At 40.5% G+C, this 18,480-nt stretch overlaps 1 protein-coding gene across 1 annotated transcript in view; it reads right to left on the bottom strand.

Annotated features, from left to right (window-relative positions):
• Positions 1–9,074: 9,074 nt before the first annotated feature.
• lrrc69 (leucine rich repeat containing 69) overlaps positions 9,075–18,480 on the bottom strand; it is a 64,523-nt gene continuing 55,117 nt past the window's right edge. The window contains exons 6-7 of the mRNA XM_048596148.1: positions 15,135–15,308; positions 9,075–11,822 (exon numbers count right to left, since the gene is read on the bottom strand). Coding sequence (XP_048452105.1) covers positions 11,712–11,822; positions 15,135–15,308 — 285 coding nt within the window. The 3' untranslated portion in view covers positions 9,075–11,711. The remainder of the gene's footprint in view (positions 11,823–15,134; positions 15,309–18,480) is intronic.

Here is an 18,480-nt window from a genome sequence, read left to right as displayed (position 1 = left end):
AGCGGATACAGTATACCACATTAGCGGATGTGCAGGTGAACATTTGTATGATGTGGAAGGTCTTCTTGGGGCCTGGGATGAGGGTGAGGGGGGAGGTGTAGGGGCAGGTGTAGCACTTCCTGCGGTTGCAGGGAAAAGTGCCGGGTGTGGTGGGGCTGGAGGAGATTGTGGAATGGAAAAGGGAGTCATGGAGAGAGTGGTCCCTCCGGAAAGCAGATAAGAGTGGGAAGGGAAAAATGTCTTTCGTGGTGGGGTCGGATTGCAGATGGTGGAAGTGTTGGAGGATGATGCATTGGATCCGGAGGTTGGTGGCGTGGTACGTGAGGACGAGGGGGATTCTGTTTTGGTTGTTATTGCGGGGAGGGGGTGTGAGGGATGAGTTGCAGGAAATGCGGGAGACACAGTCGAGGGCGTTCTCAACCACTGAGGGGGGAAGTTGCGATCTTTGAAAAAAGAGGACATCTGAGATGTTCAGGAGTGGAATGCCTCATCCTGGGAGCAGATGCGGCAGAGGCAAAGGAATTGGGAATAGGGGATGGCATTTTTGCAGGAAGGTGGGTGGGAGGAGGTGTATTCTAGGTAGCTATGGGAGTCGGTAGGATATCGGTTTACAGGTCGTTGCTAGAGATGGAAACAGGGAGGTCCAGGAAGGAGAGAGAGGTATTGGAGATGGTCCAGGTGAACTTAAGGTTGGGGTGGAAGGTGTTGGTGAAGTGGATGAACTGTTCGAGCTCCTCGTGGGAGCACGAGGCGACGCCGATACAGTCATCGATGTAACGGAGGAAGAGGTGGGGTTTAGGGCCAGTGTAGCTACGAAACAGGGATTGTTCCACGCAACCTACAAAGAGGCAGGCAAAGTTTGGGCCCATGTGGGTACCCATGGCCACCCCCTTTGTCTGTAGGAAGTGGGAGGAATTGAAAGAGAAGTTGTTAAGGGTGAGGACGTGTTCAGCTAAGCCGATGAGTATGTCAGTGGAGGGGGACTGGTTGGGCCTGCGGGACAGGAAGTACCGGAGGGCCGTTAGGCCATCTGCATGGGTATGCAAGTATATGGGGACTGGACGTCCATGGTAAAGATGAGGTGTTGGGGACCGGGGAATTGGAAGTTTTGGAGGAGGTGGAGGGAGTGGGTGGTGTCACGGACGTAGGTGGGGAGTTGCTGGACCAAGGGGGAGAAAATGGAGTCAAGATAAGTAGAGATAAGTTCGGTGGGGCAGGAGCAGGCGGAGACAATGGGTCGACCAGGGCAGTCAGGTTTGTGGATTTTGGGAAGGAGATAGAAACGGGCGGTGCGGAGTTGGGGAACGATGAGTTTGGAGGCTCTGGGTGGGAGGTCACCTGAAGTGATGAGGTTGTGGTCTGCCTAGTTGAAAAATGATATAATTGCTTTCAAAGCAGTTCAGTGAAGGTTCATTTTTGTAATTCCTAGGACTTATATTTTGAAGAAAGGTTGAATAGGGTAGGAATATTTATTGGAGTTGAGAAGAATTCGAGATGATTTGATTGAAACATACAAGAACTTAAGGGGGCTGGTGGATACCCAGAGGATGTTTCCTCTTGTGAGGGAACCTAAAATTAGAGGACATAGTGTAAGAGTAAGCGGTCGCTTTTAAGACATAGGTTAGGAGAGTTTTGTTTCTCTCAGAAGGTTGTTAGAATGTTGAATTATCTTACCATAAGGTAGGGAGACAAAGACTTTAAATTTATTCAAAACTAAATCAAATAGGTTATTGATTAGACAACGGGGTCAAGGTTTATGGAACTGGGACCATCAGCCAGATCAACCATGATTTTATTGAAAGGTGGAACAAGCTCAAAGTGCTAAATGGTCTACTTCTGCACCCAAGTATAATGTCCCTATGGAAACTATTGAGGTTTTTCCCTTATGTCCTTAGTAGGGGAAATCCTGGCATACCTTCTCTTGATCAGCCTACTTCCTCTATCTGAGGAAATCCTCCCAGAGACATAGTGTTGCTTTTGACCTTCCAGAGGATTTGTGGATTAAGCTATCACAATATGGATTTCCAACAACTTCATTCTGCAAATGCTTCATGATGATACAATTGCAACAGTTTTGAGTGAGAGATATGAAAAAGATGCCTTAAAAGTCAGGCTCAGGGTCAAGCAAGGCTGTATGAAAGCTCCCAATCTATTTACAATCTACCTAACATTGGCTGTTCACCTCATCAAAGATTGTTCTCAAAACTCAGAGATAGTAAGAACTGCAGATGCTGGAGTCAGAGATAACACAGAGTGGAGCTGGAGGAACACAGCAGGCCAGGCAGCATCAGAGGAGCAGGAAAGCTGACGTTTCAGGTCGGAACCCTTCTTCAGAAGTGTTCTCTGGCGTGAGAACCTTTGATTAGCTGAAGGCAATCCTAATGGAAGAAACAGTGTTAGCCACTCCTGACTTTACCAAATCTTTTAAACTGGAAATTGATGTTCATAACTTGGAAATGGGTACAGTCTTGCTCCAGTATAAATTATGGATCAAGAAACCAGTATGGGACCTTCCTAAGAAATTAAACTAGTATTAGAAAAAGTAAGCTATTGTGGAAAAGGAGAAATTGTGATTATTATTAGCTCTTCAAAATTTTGAAATATATGTTTGTCACTGTTGCCAAGAACCACCAATTTACTCTAACTATAGCCTATTGGATTTGTTGAAAAATGTGAAACTTGAAATGCACGATTGGTTTAATGGAACTTATTAATGGATTTCATATAAAAATAGTTCAAATTGTGGGGCACAACAATATATAATTATCAAGATAGCAGTTGTGCTGCGATAGCTTAAGAATTTGGAAGGAAAACTAACAGGTAATTGTGTAAATCCTGCATAAAGAATTACTGAGAATCACAATTGACGTAATTTCTTGTGTCTTATTGTCTTTATTCACTCATGGGATATGGGTATTGCAGGCTGGGCCAGCATTTAGTACTCATCTCTAGTTGCCTTTGGTGGTGAGTAGCCTCCTTAAACTGTTGCAGTCTATTCTGTGTAAATCCCTTCGCAATGCTATTAGGGATGGTATTTCAGGATTTTGATCCATTGACACTGAAGGAGCAGTGATAAATTTACAAGTCAAGATGGTGAGTGGCTTGGTGTGGGAGCTTGCAGATGATGGTATTCCCATGTATCTGCTGCCTTCTTGTCCTGCTCATCTAACTAATGCCTCTGGACTTCAGCTCATGGGTCTCTCTATAGCTCCCTCTCTTGGACCAGTCTTTTTTTTTGTAAAAGATCAGACTACACTCATCTAAAGCTGCATGATTCTGCCATTCAGTCTGTGCATCTGCTAAAACTCCTGTATTTATACCCACTGAAATTCCAGTCTCCTGAGTAAGCTCCTGTTGGCTATGGAACCAATTCTAAGTCATTGCCTAATAGTCGCTATCTATCAGTGGGTAGGTTGTATCACTGACTAAAAGTGAAAGGAACGACAATTTAATATTGTTAAATGTTAAGTGCAAACGTGACTAGATTCTGGAGAGCCCAAACACTACAATTTCCTCAATTACCAAAGTCTGAGAGTTAAGCACTCTGCTACATTGCACTGAGTCAAAGCTGATGGATCATCATTGTCGAGGTCTACCCACTTGACATGGCTGCTGATGCCAGCGAGAAACTCTCACACTGCAGCTTAAGAAAACTGCAATGTTTGCCACACATCACTCTGGGCCACAATAGAACAGACAACCAGCCTACTAAAGATTAAATTCTGTTGTCCAGACCACACCGCTGGAGTTTGACAATAAGAATAGTACAGCCCAGTAAGGACTTCCAAGTCATTCACTGTGCTCTGCTCAAACTGACACAGTAAAGAGGGGAAGCCTTGTATGGGCATGGAGGAACTTCAGTCCTCATCCGACAAGTTGTTCTATGTGCAATTACATTTAGTACTTACCATCATCCACTGCCTAATCTGCAGAGAGACCATAAGATACAGGAGCAGAAGTAGGCCATTCAGCCCAACGAGTATGTGGAACCACTCATGGCTGATATGTTTCTTGACCCTATTCTCCTGCCTTCTGCTTGTATCCCTTTAGTCTATACCTCTGTTCTTCCTACCAAAATGCATAACCTCACACTTTCCCACATTACACCCCATCTGCCACTTCTTTGCCCCACTCTCACAGGCTGTCCAATTCCTTTTTCAGACTTCCTGCTTCCTCAACACTATCTGTCCCTCCACCTTTGTGTCATTGAGTCATAGAGTCATACAGCATGGAAACAGACCCTTGGGTCCAACCAATCCATGCCAAACAAAATCCCAAACTAAACTAGTTCCAGCTGCCTGCTCCTGGCCCATATCCTCCCAAACCTTTCCTGTTCATGTACTTATCCAAATGTACTTTAAACGTTGTAATTGCTCCCACTGGAAATTTGCAAAATATTTAGTGCATCCCAGTATCTCACCAAAACACTCAGGATACATTTGTACCAGAGGTTTTTGCTCTGACAGGAAGTTCTGATATCTTTTGTTGCTGTGATTTTCAATGAGCACACTACCTACAACCCCCAGTGTTCCCTCCTTCACAGTTTAAAAGAACTGCAGGAACAGAGGAACCTGGGGTGCATGTGCATTAGTCTTTAAAGGTGGAAGGATTTAATGAGATTAATTAGCATACATATGGGTTCTTGCGCCTCATAAATAGAGGTATTGAATACAAAGCCAGGGAAGGTATGCTGAATATTTATAAAACTCTGGTTACATTGTAACCCAAGAACAAGAGTGGGACATTCTGTCTATTGTACCTACCCTGCCATTCAATGTGGTCATAGTTGATTGAATACTTCAATGCCTTTTCCTACCACATCCCCTTAACCCTGGAGGCTACTGGTAATCAGAAATGGATAAATCTCTGCCTTAAACATACTGAAAAACTGAGCTTCCATAGCCCTTTGTGGTAGAACATTCCACAGGTTCACAATCCTTTCAGTAAAAAAAAACTCGTCAGCTTGGACCAAAGTGGCATCCCCTTACTTTAAAATTATTTCCTCTGGTTAGGCCCAAATGAAAGAACTGTATCCAATTCTGGTCACTATATTTTAGGGGAGAAGTAAATGTCCTTAGCAGGTTGATGAGGGGATTTACCAGGATGGTTCCAGGAATGCAGAGTCTTAGGCATAACATTAGATTTAAAAGACTTGTGAGGGTGCTAGAATCAGAGACAATGACTTCAAAAGGGAATTGGATAGACAGTTGAAAGAAATAAGCATGCAGGGCTCTGGGTAATCAGTGGAGTGAAGTGATTGATTGGCCTGTTTTACAAGGAGCCTGCAAGGACTCAACGGGTCAAAGGATCTCCTGCTGTGTCACAAGTGATTTGGTGACTTCAAGGTTTATTGAGGAAATTGTAACTCTTCACAATTGTCTAATACCAGGGAAAAAAGGAGATATGTTTTGGTGGCACTGAAGATATAGTTGACATTTTTTTTTTCCTTTGTGTCTTCCTATGATTTAAAGTCATAGAGCTGTACAGCATGGAAACAGATCCTTCGATTCAACTTGTTCATGCCAACCAAATATCCTAAATTAATCTAGTTCCATTTGTCAGCATTTGGCCCAAATCTCTCGAAACCCTTCCTATTCATGTATGCCCATCCAGATGCCTTTTAAATTCTGTAATTGTACCAGCTTCCACCATTTCCTCTGGCAGCTCATTCCATACAGGCAACACCCTCTGCATGAAAAAGTTGCCCCTTAGGTCACTTTTAAATCTTTCACGACTCACCTTAAACCTATGCCCTCTAGTTTTGGACTCCCCTACCCTAGGGAAAAGACCTTGACTACTCACGCTATCCACGCCCGTCATGATTTCATAAATTTCTATAACGTCATCCCTCAGCCTCCGACACTCCAGGGAAAATAGCCCCAGCCTATTCAGCCTCTCCCAATGGCTCAAACCCTTCAAACCTGACACCATCCTTGTAACTTTTTGCTGAACCCTTCCAAGTTTCACAACATCATTCTTATAGCAGGGAGACCAGAATTGAATGCAGCATTCCAAAAGTGGCCTAACCAATGTCCTGTACAGCTGCAACATGACATCCCAACTTCTACACTCAATGCACTGACCAATAAAGGAAAGCATACTAAATGCCTTCTTCACTAACCTGATTACCTGCAACTCCACTTTCAAGGAACTATGAACCTGCACTCCAAGGTCTCTTTGTTCCAACACTCCCCAGGACTTTATGGTTAAATGGATACGTTCTGCCCTGATTTGCCTTTCCAAAATGCATCACCTCACATTTACCTAAATTAAGCTCCATCTGCCATTCCTTAGCCTGTTGGCTCATCTGATCAAGGTCCCGTTGTACTCTGAGGTAACCTTCTTCATTGTCCACTACACCACCAATTTTGGCGTCATCTGCAAACTTACTAACCATACCTCCTATGTTCACATCCAAATCATTTACATAAACGACAAAAAGCAGTGGACCCAGCACTGATCCTTGTGGCACACCACTGGTCACAGGCTTCCAGTCTGAAAAGCAACCCTCCACCAACATCCTCTGTCTCCTACCTTCAAATGTGTTGTTCTTAGATGTCAAATCTCAGTTTCCACATTAGTAACACATTGTGCAGATGCAGAGCATCTTTCCTTGGGTAACCATTTTGATTTCAATTTACAGGAAAGAACTGGTTTGTATAAGTGGGCTGATGTTACTCTATGCTTCAGTAAAAATCTTCAGCTTCATATTTATGAGTGTGGGCTTATTTCTCGCCCTCTTCTTGATCTGATTGAGTGAGTCAATTTATTTGCTTTGGGAACTGCCACATCTAGTTATGTTGATTTCATGCAGGTTTAGGTTTCTTCTGTCTATGTGTTCTCAAATTGATGGACATCTGCCAGGATATGGATGTTTTGCTTTCTTTCCCTTCTCATCTCAGTTCCTGATAACTCGTTTATCATCCTCTTTTCTTGCTGGGTATATCCTTCATCCACAAGCTGTGCAGTGTGAACCATTAAAAGGATACTTCTATTTGACTGTGAACTCTTGTGCTCATCCACAACCTCACATATCTTTCTCTCTGTTTGTTGTGCATTTGTTTGTCGCTCTTCATCAATTCTCCTGCCTTTATTTTGCCTTAGCTGAATACCCACTTAGGGAGCCAGAATTTTCATCTGTATACTCATAGCTTCGTGTGTTCTGGCAGTGTCCTTTCCAATCAATTTTTTTGTACTTCAGAGTGTGTATAGCCCCAAATGAGTTGATCTATCAGCTTTTCATCCGTTTCCAAAAATTTACATTTTCATGCTACATTTTTCAATGTGGCTCTTGCCTCAGGCTCTGAAATTTATATTGTAGGATCCATTGATTTGACTTTGGCTGGTGATGCATGGTGCATTTTTCAAATATTTCATCTCGGTTTTTACTGTAACCTTCACTCAGTTCACAGCTGTTAAAAGAAATTTAACTCTTTCTCTTCTGTAACTGATACTTTCTTCTTCACTGGTGACTTTTAGAAAGCTACTGAATATGACTACACTTTTGTTTAAATTTCTCAAATGCCTGTCTAACACTGTCAACCTCCCAATTCTTCGCGATCTGGAGCTGTGTGTTCATTTCCACAGAAACAAATGTTGATTCCATACAATTCATTCTGCTTTTTTTTCTCTCAGTCACTAATTTGGGATAATCGTTTGTATTATCTAATTCAGCACTAAATCCATTTGAATTCTTGTTGTTTTTACTCACAGATACCCACAGTCACCATTACCATCTTTTGATTCTCTTAACTTCAAAATGATCAGAGTTTTTAACTCAAAATGCTGGAACTTCATTGCTCACGTCTTACAGCTCTCCATGTGGCTGGTGGACTGATACACTGTTGCTCAACACCTGATTGCTGTGCAGTTGTAAAAATGACACCACAGATGTACATTCAACATGAAATCTGTAGTTTCAAAGGGAAACTGTAATATGAAATTGAGAAAAGAAATTGAGCCTCCCGCTTCTAAAGAAACTGAGACTGAAACTGAGATTGAAAACCAAAATTTCTGATGAGTTTGGAAACAGTGGAAGCCATATTAAAAGGATTGAGAGCCAAAAGAACTTGGACAATGATCCCAGTGGTTCAATACAGGCAGGCTAAAGAAAAAAAACAGGATGGATCCAGAGGCTGAGAATAGGAAAACATTCAGATTCTGCTGCTGTTCTTGTTAACTGAAGATAAAATTGGTGACTCTATGCCACCCAGACCACCACAAGCAAAATTAAAGACATTTTGCAGAGGTGTGTCATTTCTGGTGAGAACCTTGCCTGTAGAACTTGGATTGGTTGTGCATTGCTTTTGCCTAGGGATTAGGATAAATTTTAGAAGAAGTGGTACTGAATTATTTGTAAGAAAGAATTTTGAAAGGCTTTGGTTGAGATTACTAACATATATGCTGAGTGGTCTGCCAGGCCAATTTGTAAGATCTATCTTACTGGCACCTGCTATTTAATGTATAAATTCTAATTTATAATTGACTACAATTTCCCTATTAATACATGGTTAACTTACGTTAATTCTGTGTTTTAGCATATAGGTGGCTACCCATCATAGTATCTAATGTTTATTTTGTTTGATTCCTGCATAATAAAAATTCTTTGTTTTACACTATGGAATCATGTGGCTTCATCATTTCAATAACTAACTGGGATTTCGGATTTCCCTTTTTAAAAAAGTTACCAATCTTGACCAAAACTATAATGCTCTTAATGAATAATACAACTGTATAATACTATTATATATTGATAGCCTCTAGTTTTTCTGTTTCCCACAGGTGGAAACTGTCTCTCTGTACTCTGCACATAATTTTATAATTGTAAAGACCTCTCCTAAGTCATCCCTCAGCTTTTTGTTTCAAAAGGAAAAGAGACTCATCCTGTTAATCCAGTCCTTAAAATGTCACAGTTGATACCATTCTCAAACATCTTCATTTGCATTCTCTACATCCCATTTATAGAATGTAGGCCAGAACTGCAGGCAATACACCAATTGGAAGGTAATTAATAAAATAAGCCTGAATTGATGTTTTTATTATATATCAAACATTAATGTCAATGCCACAATGAACATTGCTTAAAAACACAAACGTTCCCTGAAAGTATACCCAGTTATAAAGAACATACTGAGACATGTATAAGTTTTACACAAACGCTGTTCGTAAATTTGAAACTCATGAGATTAAAGGAGCAGCAGCAGCATGGATAGAAAATCGTCTAAGGGACAGAAAATAGAAAAATGATGCTTAATAATTGTTTTTTATATTGAAGAGAGTTATACAGTGATGTCTCCCACTGATCAGCATCAAGACCGCTGCTGTACAAAATATATGTTAAAGATCTGGAGTTGGGTATACAGGTGTAAGTCTCCAATATTCAAAACTTGCAGATGTCACAAAACTCTGAAATGTGTTCAACAGTGAGAAGAATTGTGACAGACTTCAGGAGCACATAGGCTTGTGAACTGTGCAGACAAATGAAACAATGTAATGCAGATAAATGCAAAGATTTCCATTTTGCATAAAGAGTTAGAAGAGGAAACATAAAGTAAGCAGCACAATTTTAAAAGGGCTGGCAAAACAGAAACACCTGGGAGTGGATATGTACAAATTCTTCAAATAAGAAGTGCTTTGAATTCCAGGAAAATAGAACTTAAAAATCATTACAGCACAGCATTACTGAAAATATTCTCTCTTCCAATTCCTTTTTCAAAGCTCGAATTGAGTCTTGTCTCCACCCCAGTTTCAGGCAGTGCATTCCAGATCCTAACCATTTGCTTTATGAAACAGCTTTTCCTCAGGTTATTTTGATAATCACCTTAAAACAATATCCTGCAGTTCCTGACACTTGCGCCAACAAAAGTAGTTTCTCTCTATTAACTCTTTAATTTGTAAAAGAGGCACTGAGTACATGACAAAGGAAATTATGTGCTAAATAAATCACTGATTAGGCCTGAACTGGAGTACTGTACGCATCTCAAACAAACATATTTAGGAAGGATATCAATAACTTTTTTTAAAATGGGAGGAGACTTAATAGAATGGTGTGAGGAAGGTGGAATTTAGAGAGGAGAGACAAGAGAAGCTTGCGTATTGTCCTTAGAACTGCAAGAATTAATGAGAGAATCAATAAAGGTGTTCCAATTTTGAAGGGGTTGACAAATAAATGCGAAGAAACTGTTTGCAGTGGCAGTAGGCTCTGTAATCACAAATCATATACTCAAAGTAACTTTTTTCATTACCAAGTTCTGGAATGCACTGCTTGGAAGTGTGATAGAAGTTGATTTGACATTATCTCTTAAAATGGAATTGTTAAATTTTTGAAGGGAGAAAATGTGCAGGGCTATAGAGAAAGGGCAAGGGAGTGAGACTACCACAAAAACAAAATATTGCAGATGGAGGAAATGAAAACAGAAAATGCTGGAAACAGAGTTAATGCCTCAGGTTGATAACAATCCTTCAGTCCCATTCTGATGAAGGGTCAGCATCAACAAAAAATATCATCTCATTTTCTTTCCATAGAAGCTGCCAGATCTGTTGAATATTTCCAGCATTTGACTAATTGAATAGATCTTTCTTAGCACAAGCACAGGCATAATAGATATGGCTCCTTTTGTGCTACACCATTCTATGATTTGGCTGGTTTGTGATCACACTTTTATCTGATAAAATATAAACATATAACAGGTACTCAAAAACTCCATTTAGAACATCATGTCCACCCCATATGGACATGATTTAATCAAATATGCCATTTCCTCACCCACAATCACGTACATATCTGCACATATGTACTGATTCCTCTTTTCTTTAGAGTATTTAGATAAAATTGTACTCTTACAAAGAAGGCATACCACAGCTGGCCTCCTCTTGGACATCTTAAATATCATTCCACAATTCCTCTCTTGTCTCTGATGTAGCTGAAAAATGTGAGACAACATAGTCTGATTCTCCTATTTGATCTTCCATTTCCTGAGGAAAAGCATTCAGGTTCCACTTAGTATGTTGGAATCAAAGGAGGGAAGGAAGAATAGATGTTGGATTAAAACCTTTTCTGAAAGAGGAACATATGACTTTCTTTTCCTAAAAATTCCCCACTTATTCTTGCAGTCCAACACTGGAGTACAAAGGAGTCTAGTCTTCGTTGTATGCACTTAGCACCTTAGGTGAAAATAAATATCTTCTAGGAAACTTTAGCCAATTCGTCTAGAAAATAATTTTTAGTAAACAATTATGATAGTTGCAGAGATAGCTGCAAACAGATGTCCTTTGATTTTTTTTTGAGGTTAAACACTACAAAAAGCACTGAAGAAAACATCTTGTCGGTATCTACAGACATGTCCAACAGGACACAAATTAATAATTTAAATGGAATAAATGCAACATATCTGAGCATGTGCGTCTTGAATTTTATGCTCCAATTCCAATTCATCAGGTGGCAGAGGTTAAAAAAAAGAAAAAATTCTGTTGTAGATAAAACACGGCAGTTACTCTAAGCAGAAACTCATGCATTTTCATTCTCACAAAAAGTGGATCACTAATTAGTTAACATTAAAACTGAACAATGGATTGAGAATTTTGGAAATATGTCATCTGTAAATAGTCCATTCTTTATCATTGTGAGTTCCTTAAAACACAATCTAAAACATATGTTATTTCCAGTTCATGAAGTTGATCTTCAATTTCTTCATGTTGTTTCGTTATATTGCTTATGGAATTGCTATCCCATAGAACTGATGACCTGATTCATTAAAACATTTGTACGAACAAAGCAAGGCTCGGATGGGAACAACGTGAACAGGACTAATTATGCTAATTTTCTGAAAGATAAGAAAAGGAATATAAATCACAAAACAATATGATATATTTTATGTCTGCAGAGAAAAAGACTTATATTAAATCAAAAGTATATATTACAGAAAATTTTCCCTTGAATTATTAAAACACTTGTAATGAAGTAAAGTTTGTCAAACATTACATAGTGAGACAGATTCATATTATGATGTCAATGATGAATAGAATTGTATAAAATTTGTACGTTTTGCTACATTGTCATTCGGTTTCAATTTCTCACCCCCAGGCATATATCCACAAACAATTTTATCATTATATAACAGCCTTAAAAAGATGTAAAGTGACCAGTGGTTGAGAGATGCAATGACTCTGAATTTCGCCAGACCAACCATTTTGGCCTAAGTTCCAAAGGTAGCTTTGGTTACCTTCAGTGCTGAACCCCCTAAAGTATGTCAAATCAGAGGCATATTACCCAAAGATATAGTTTAATACCTATTGTAGTATTAGGGGCAAATAATGAATGTGGGTTAGTGAGCAAAGAAGCAGATCCAGTTCATCCCTACTGACCCAAAAGCTTAACAGCTTAGGGCATCCTATCTAGAACTGTAATGATTGAGGAATCTTGCCCTGAGATAGTCATAACATTATATATTGGGAAAAAATTTCTTGAAATATAGAGGCTCGAACTTATGTGAATTATCTGCCTGGTATCTTTCCTCACAAGATGGTCTCTATTTTTGCACTATCAAATTCAATCTTAATGATAATGACTCAGATATGCCCCTGACAACCTAAACCTGCATGGTCAAAATACCAGTTCATATACATCTTAACTAGCAATGAATTGTAAAGGTGAAATCTGGGTCATAGCCTTGGATGGAAACACAGGCTTCATTAAATCAACAAACCAAATCATCAGATGTGTTGAATAATTACAGCACAAATTCAGCCAGTGGTGTCTGTGCTGGCTCTCCAAAGGAACTATTCACCCAGAGACACTCCATCCCTGTCACCATAGCCCCACACATTTTTCTTTTTCAGATAATAATTCAATTCTCTCTTGCCTCATGCCTCCACCATACTTTCAGGAAGTTCATTCCACATCCTAACCACTCGCTACATGAAAAAGTTGTCACGTTGCATTTGTTTAAGGTTGTTAAATCTGTGCCCTCTCGTTTTCAATCATTCCACCAATGATTAAGAAGAGAAAGAAGAGGTGTTGTTGTGCCTTCTTGACCGTCACATCTACGTGGGAAGTCCAGGACAGGTTGGCAGTTATCGTCACTCCGAGGAACTTGGCGCTCTCCACACACAACCTCAGTACCGTTGATGTATATGGGGGGCATGTTCTCCTCCTTTCTTTCTGAAGTCAATGATCAGTTCTTTAGTTTTGCCAACACTGAGAGCTAGTTGTTCTCATTGCACCACATCACCAAGCCCTCAATCTCCTTTCTGTGTTTTGACTTGTTGTTAGATATCCATACTACTACAGTGGCATCATCAGCAAATTTATAGATGGAGGTCATTCAGAATTTGGCAATACAGTCGCGCATGTACAGAGTACAGTAGGGGGCTGAGGACGCTTCCTTGAGCAGCTCCAGTGTTGAGTGTTATTGTGGAGGAGGTGCAGTTACCCATCTTCACTGATTGTGTCACAGAAACCTGAGGATCCAGTTGCAGAGGGCGGAGCTGAGACCAGTCTGGACAGGATAATGATGTTGAAGGTGGAGCTGTAGTCAATGAGCAGGAGTCTGATGTAGATGTCCTTATTGTCCAGATGTTCCAGGGATGGATGCAGGGGGAGGGATATGGTATCTGCTGTGGACCTGTTATGTCAGTAGGCAAATTGTAGGGGTCAAGGCAGGCTAGAAGATAGAGTAGATGTAGACCATGACCAGCCTCTCGAAGCACTTCATGATTATTGAGATCACAGCCACTGGGCGGTAGTCATTAAGACATATTGCATGTGCTTTCTTAGGTACAGGGATGATGGTGGTTTTCTTGAAGCAGGTGAGGACTTTGGCTTAGAGGAGGGAGACGTTGAAGATGTCAGCGAATACCTCCGCCAGTTGGTCCGCACAGGATGTGAGTGCTCGGCCGGAGACACCATCCAGGCCTGTTGCTGTTGTTATTCTGTTTGAATTTCCTTGAGATTCCCAGCAAACGATCCCAATCAAAAACACTGCTTAAATAATTTATCAGCCCTTATTAATAGGGCAGTAAATTATATCAATATTTTATCATATTAATATTAAATCTGCAGAGTTCTGTCGAGTTCATGACTTAGGCCGGTACTCCAAGGTAGTTTCAACATTTAACTTGGCACCAAACTTATTTTCATTAAAAAAAAACTAGCCAAGAGTCAAGAGATTCCAGGTAAATCCATTCTTTCCTGAGCCTGGAATAGGCCACAGCCTATTCACAGTCTGTGCTCCCTTTGATGTGAAATCCACATTAAAGTAAGACCCCATTTTACCAAAAACAAATGCAAATGGAAATTTATGGAGAAAGCCAGGACTCAAAGGAAGTTTGCTAGTCCCAAAAAGTGCAAAGATTGGCTGGTTTGAATATCAGCTGGGTAGCAACCAGAATTTTGGATGGACAGAAGGCAATCAGGAGGAATATAAGCATTGGTTGGTACTGGCTGCAACTTAATTCAAAACTTTAAGAAGTCTTACCACTCATTCCAACTCCACAATAAGGTAAGCAAAAAATCCCACTTATCTCTAGAAGGGAACCTCTAGCAGTAACTTAAAAACACTGAATTTACAACCACACATCTAAGAATACTGACACATGCTGCAGTCAGTGAATAATAAATGGTTTAGCAGGAGCTTCCACCAAATCCCCAATTTGCAAGTTTAAGGAGTCTAATACCTATTTCATAGATGACCCCTGAATGCCTATTTGGAGAAGTATTTACAGAATGGAAAGTGGTGCACTTCCAGTACATATTATATATAAACATAAGATCTGCCATATTGAAAACATAGTTAATGTAACTTGGAATTTTTGTAAGCTTCTACTCTGCATTCAGTTGTCTGGATGGCTGATTTGTGATGCAAAGTGATGCAACAGCATAGGTTCAATTCCCATACTAGGTAAGGTTACCATAAAGGACTCTCCTTCTCACTTCTTCTCTCACCCAATGCATGGTGACCCTCAGGTTAAAACCTCCACCAGTTGTCTCTCTCTAATGTGAGAAGGGCCCTATGGTCTGGTAGGACAACGGCATCTTCATCGATATTGTATTTTTTTAATCCTGGTATTCATTCAAATCCTGCTCATTTAATTCTGTATATATGTACATTACGTATTAATGAAAACAAAATATTTACCCTTGCTAGATCAACAAAGCTCACACATTCAAGCCAGGTGTTCAGAAAGCTACTTTTACATACAGCGCATAAGCTTGCATGATCCAATATTTTTCTTGCTTCTGGATAATGTTCAAGAGCTTTGGTGAGTGAATTACCACTCAGTCCATTCAAGATATATCGTGCTGCAATTTCCTTCAAATTGAAAACAGAATATACAGTTAGACAAGCAACATTGGAATGACATTGGTATTTTGCTAAAAAGACCAGCATCAGAATCCAAGTCAAATTATATAAGTGATAGTTTTAATTCATGATTTAAATTCATAACGGGATGGAGGGGTTGTTGTTGTAAGAAATGGAAATACTACATTAAGAATAAAGCTCTTCGCTGATTTCATTAAATAACAAATGAGATAAAATGGATTGGATATTTTGATGTTGACCTATATAATGTAGAAAGTTCATATTTAAATCAACACTTGTACTGAGATAGCTGATCTTAGTGAAGCAGTCAATGATACAGGATGAAGCACCTCCTCTAGTATAGGTAAAGGTGTAAAATCAACCAGAGTTTTTATTTTCAATTGTTACCTAGTAATTCTCAGAGTGAAAGGACCAGGCTTTATTTGATGCCCGCACACTTACGTAACCCATTAATTATGGTTGCCAATTTTCTTTGCATATATTCTTTGAAACATCCAAACATCTTGCCAAACAAATACTATTTTATCCATGATCTCAATTCTTTTTAACAAATAGCCAAAAATATTTTGAAAAATAACAAAATATTTATCCACTTGAGTTATATCTTTGCAGTGCCTTCACTTTCTGGAGTTTTATGCATTCATTTTGTGGGATGTGAGTATTGCTGGCTGGCCAGCATTTATTGTCTGTCCCTAGTTAACCTTCAGAAGGTGGTATTGAGCTGCCTTCTTGAACTGCTGCAGTCCACAAGCTGTGGGTGACCCACAAAGCCCTTAGGGAGGGAATTCCAGGATTTTGACCCAGCAGCAACGAAGAAATGGCAATATATTTCCAAGGCAGGATGGTGATTAGCTTGGAGGGGAACATGAAGGTGGTGGTGTTCCCATGTATCTGCTGCCCTTGCCCTTCTAAATGGAAGTGGTTGGGGGTTTGGAAGGTGCTATGTGAGAAGCCTTGGTGAATTTCTGCAGTGCATCTTGTAGATAGTGCACACTGCTGCTACTGAGCATTGGTGGAGGAGGGAGTGGATGCTTGTGGATGCAGTGTCAATCAAGTGGGCTGCTTTGTCCTGGATGGTGTCAAACTTCTTGAGTGTTGTTGGGGCTGCACTCATCCAGGCAAGTGGAGAGTATTCCGTCACACTTCTGACTTGTGCCTTGTAGATGGTGGACAGGCTTTGAGGAGTCAGGACGTGAGTTACCTGCCACTGTATTCCTAGCTTCTGACCTGCTCTAGCAGCCACTGTGTTTATGTGGTGAGTCCAGTTGAGTTTCTGGTCAATGATAATTCCCAGAATGTTGAAGTGGTGGATTCAGCGATGGTAACACTGTTGAATGCCAAGGGGCGGTGGCTAGATTGTCTCTTATTCATCATTGTCATAGCCTGGCATTTGTGTGGCGCGAATTTACTTATCGCTGGTTTATTGTCAGGGTCCATATCCAGTGTCTCCAACCATTTCTTGATATCACATGGAGTGCATTGAATTGGCTGAAGACTGGTAGCTGTAATGCTGGGAACCACCGAAGGAAGCCAAGATGGTTCATCCACTCGGCACTTGTGGCTGAAGATTGCTGCGAAAGCTTCAGTCTTATCTTTTGCACTGAAGTGCTGGGCTCTTCTATCTTCCAGGATGGGGATATTTGTGGAGCCTCCGCCTCCAGTGAGTTGTTTAATTGTCCGCCACCATTCACAACTGGATGTGTGGAGCTTACATCTGATCCGTTGGTTGTGGGATTACTTAGCTCAGTCTATCACTTGCTGCTTATGCTGTTTGGCATGCAAGTAGTCCTGTTTGGTGGCTTCACCAGGTTGACACCTCAACTTCAGGTATGCCTGGTGCTGCTCCTGGCATGCCCTCCTGTACTATCCATTGAACCAGGGTTGATCCCCTGCCTTGATGGTAATGGTTGAGTGGGGGATATGCCAGACCATGAGGTTACAGATTGTGCTGGAGTACAATTCTGCTGCTGTTGATTGGCCACAGTGCTGCAATGATGCCCAGTCTTGAGTTGTTAGATCTGTTCGAAGTCGGCCCCATTTAGCACAGTGATATTGCCACACAACATGATGGACGTTATACTCAATGCGAAGACGGGACTTGTGATGGGGCACTGACTACATCGACTCAAAAAAATAGCCACTTTACAGACATACAATACAGTCGCCAATACTGTTGGAAGTATACTTGTGCATGAGTCAGACTGCCATAGTAGCAATGGGCACAGAATATGGTCTGGGTGAGGGGCTTCAGTGTCCATCACAAAGCGTGGCTTAATAGCACCATCATAGACTGAGTTAGCCTAGTCCTAAAGGACATAGACACTAAACCTGGTTGAAGCAGGTGAAAAATCATACTTGTCCTTGTTCTCCCAAAATCTGCAGCAGATGTACCCAACAGTACCATTAGGACTGATTGCCGCCAGTTATGGTGAAGACTTAAAAATGAGATCTAAGCTACAACACAAGACTATTTGTATGTCAAACAGAATAAGTAGCATGAAAGACAGGGTTAAAAGAGCTCACAACCAGCATATCAGATCTTACATTGCCAAATGGTCAGGGCAATTAGGAATGGGAAACAAATGTTAGATAAGCCAGCCATACCCATATCATGTGACTGAATAAATAAAAGTGAGACTTGGTGTTAGCTGAGCAGGGAAGCAAACTAATTAAAGAAAAGGCATGTTGTGCATTAGTGCAGACCGCAAATTTGTTTGTATCCAAATTTCAAATTTCTTGATCAGACGATCAGAATGCAAATGACAACATGTTTTCACGTTTACAGAGTTAACATCTTGAGTCCAAAATGATTCTTTTGCAAGATTAGGCATATTGGACTTGAAATGGTAAGTCTGTTGCCTGTTTTACACAAGCTGGCAGACCAGATAAATTTATCCATGATTTTTTTTTGTTCAACTTCAGAGGCTTGGGCTGAAACTTACGATATTACAGTTGTGTGATTTTCGTCAGGTATCATGGAATGTTTCTCTATGCAAGATCTAGTGACTTGTCTCATGTTATTATCGCAAACGTATCTCATTAACTTCCTACCATGCCACTGGCATCTGCCTAACAATGTGGAAAATTGCTCAGGTATGTCCTGTACATAAAAAGCAGGACAACTCCAACCCAGCGAATTACCACCTCATCAGTCTACTCT

Source organism: Rhincodon typus, chromosome 4 (genome assembly GCF_021869965.1).
Source record: "Rhincodon typus isolate 14 chromosome 4, sRhiTyp1.1, whole genome shotgun sequence".
In the NCBI taxonomy this organism is placed as follows: Eukaryota; Metazoa; Chordata; class Chondrichthyes; order Orectolobiformes; family Rhincodontidae; genus Rhincodon; species Rhincodon typus.
This window is presented reverse-complemented; position numbering and strand designations above follow the sequence as displayed.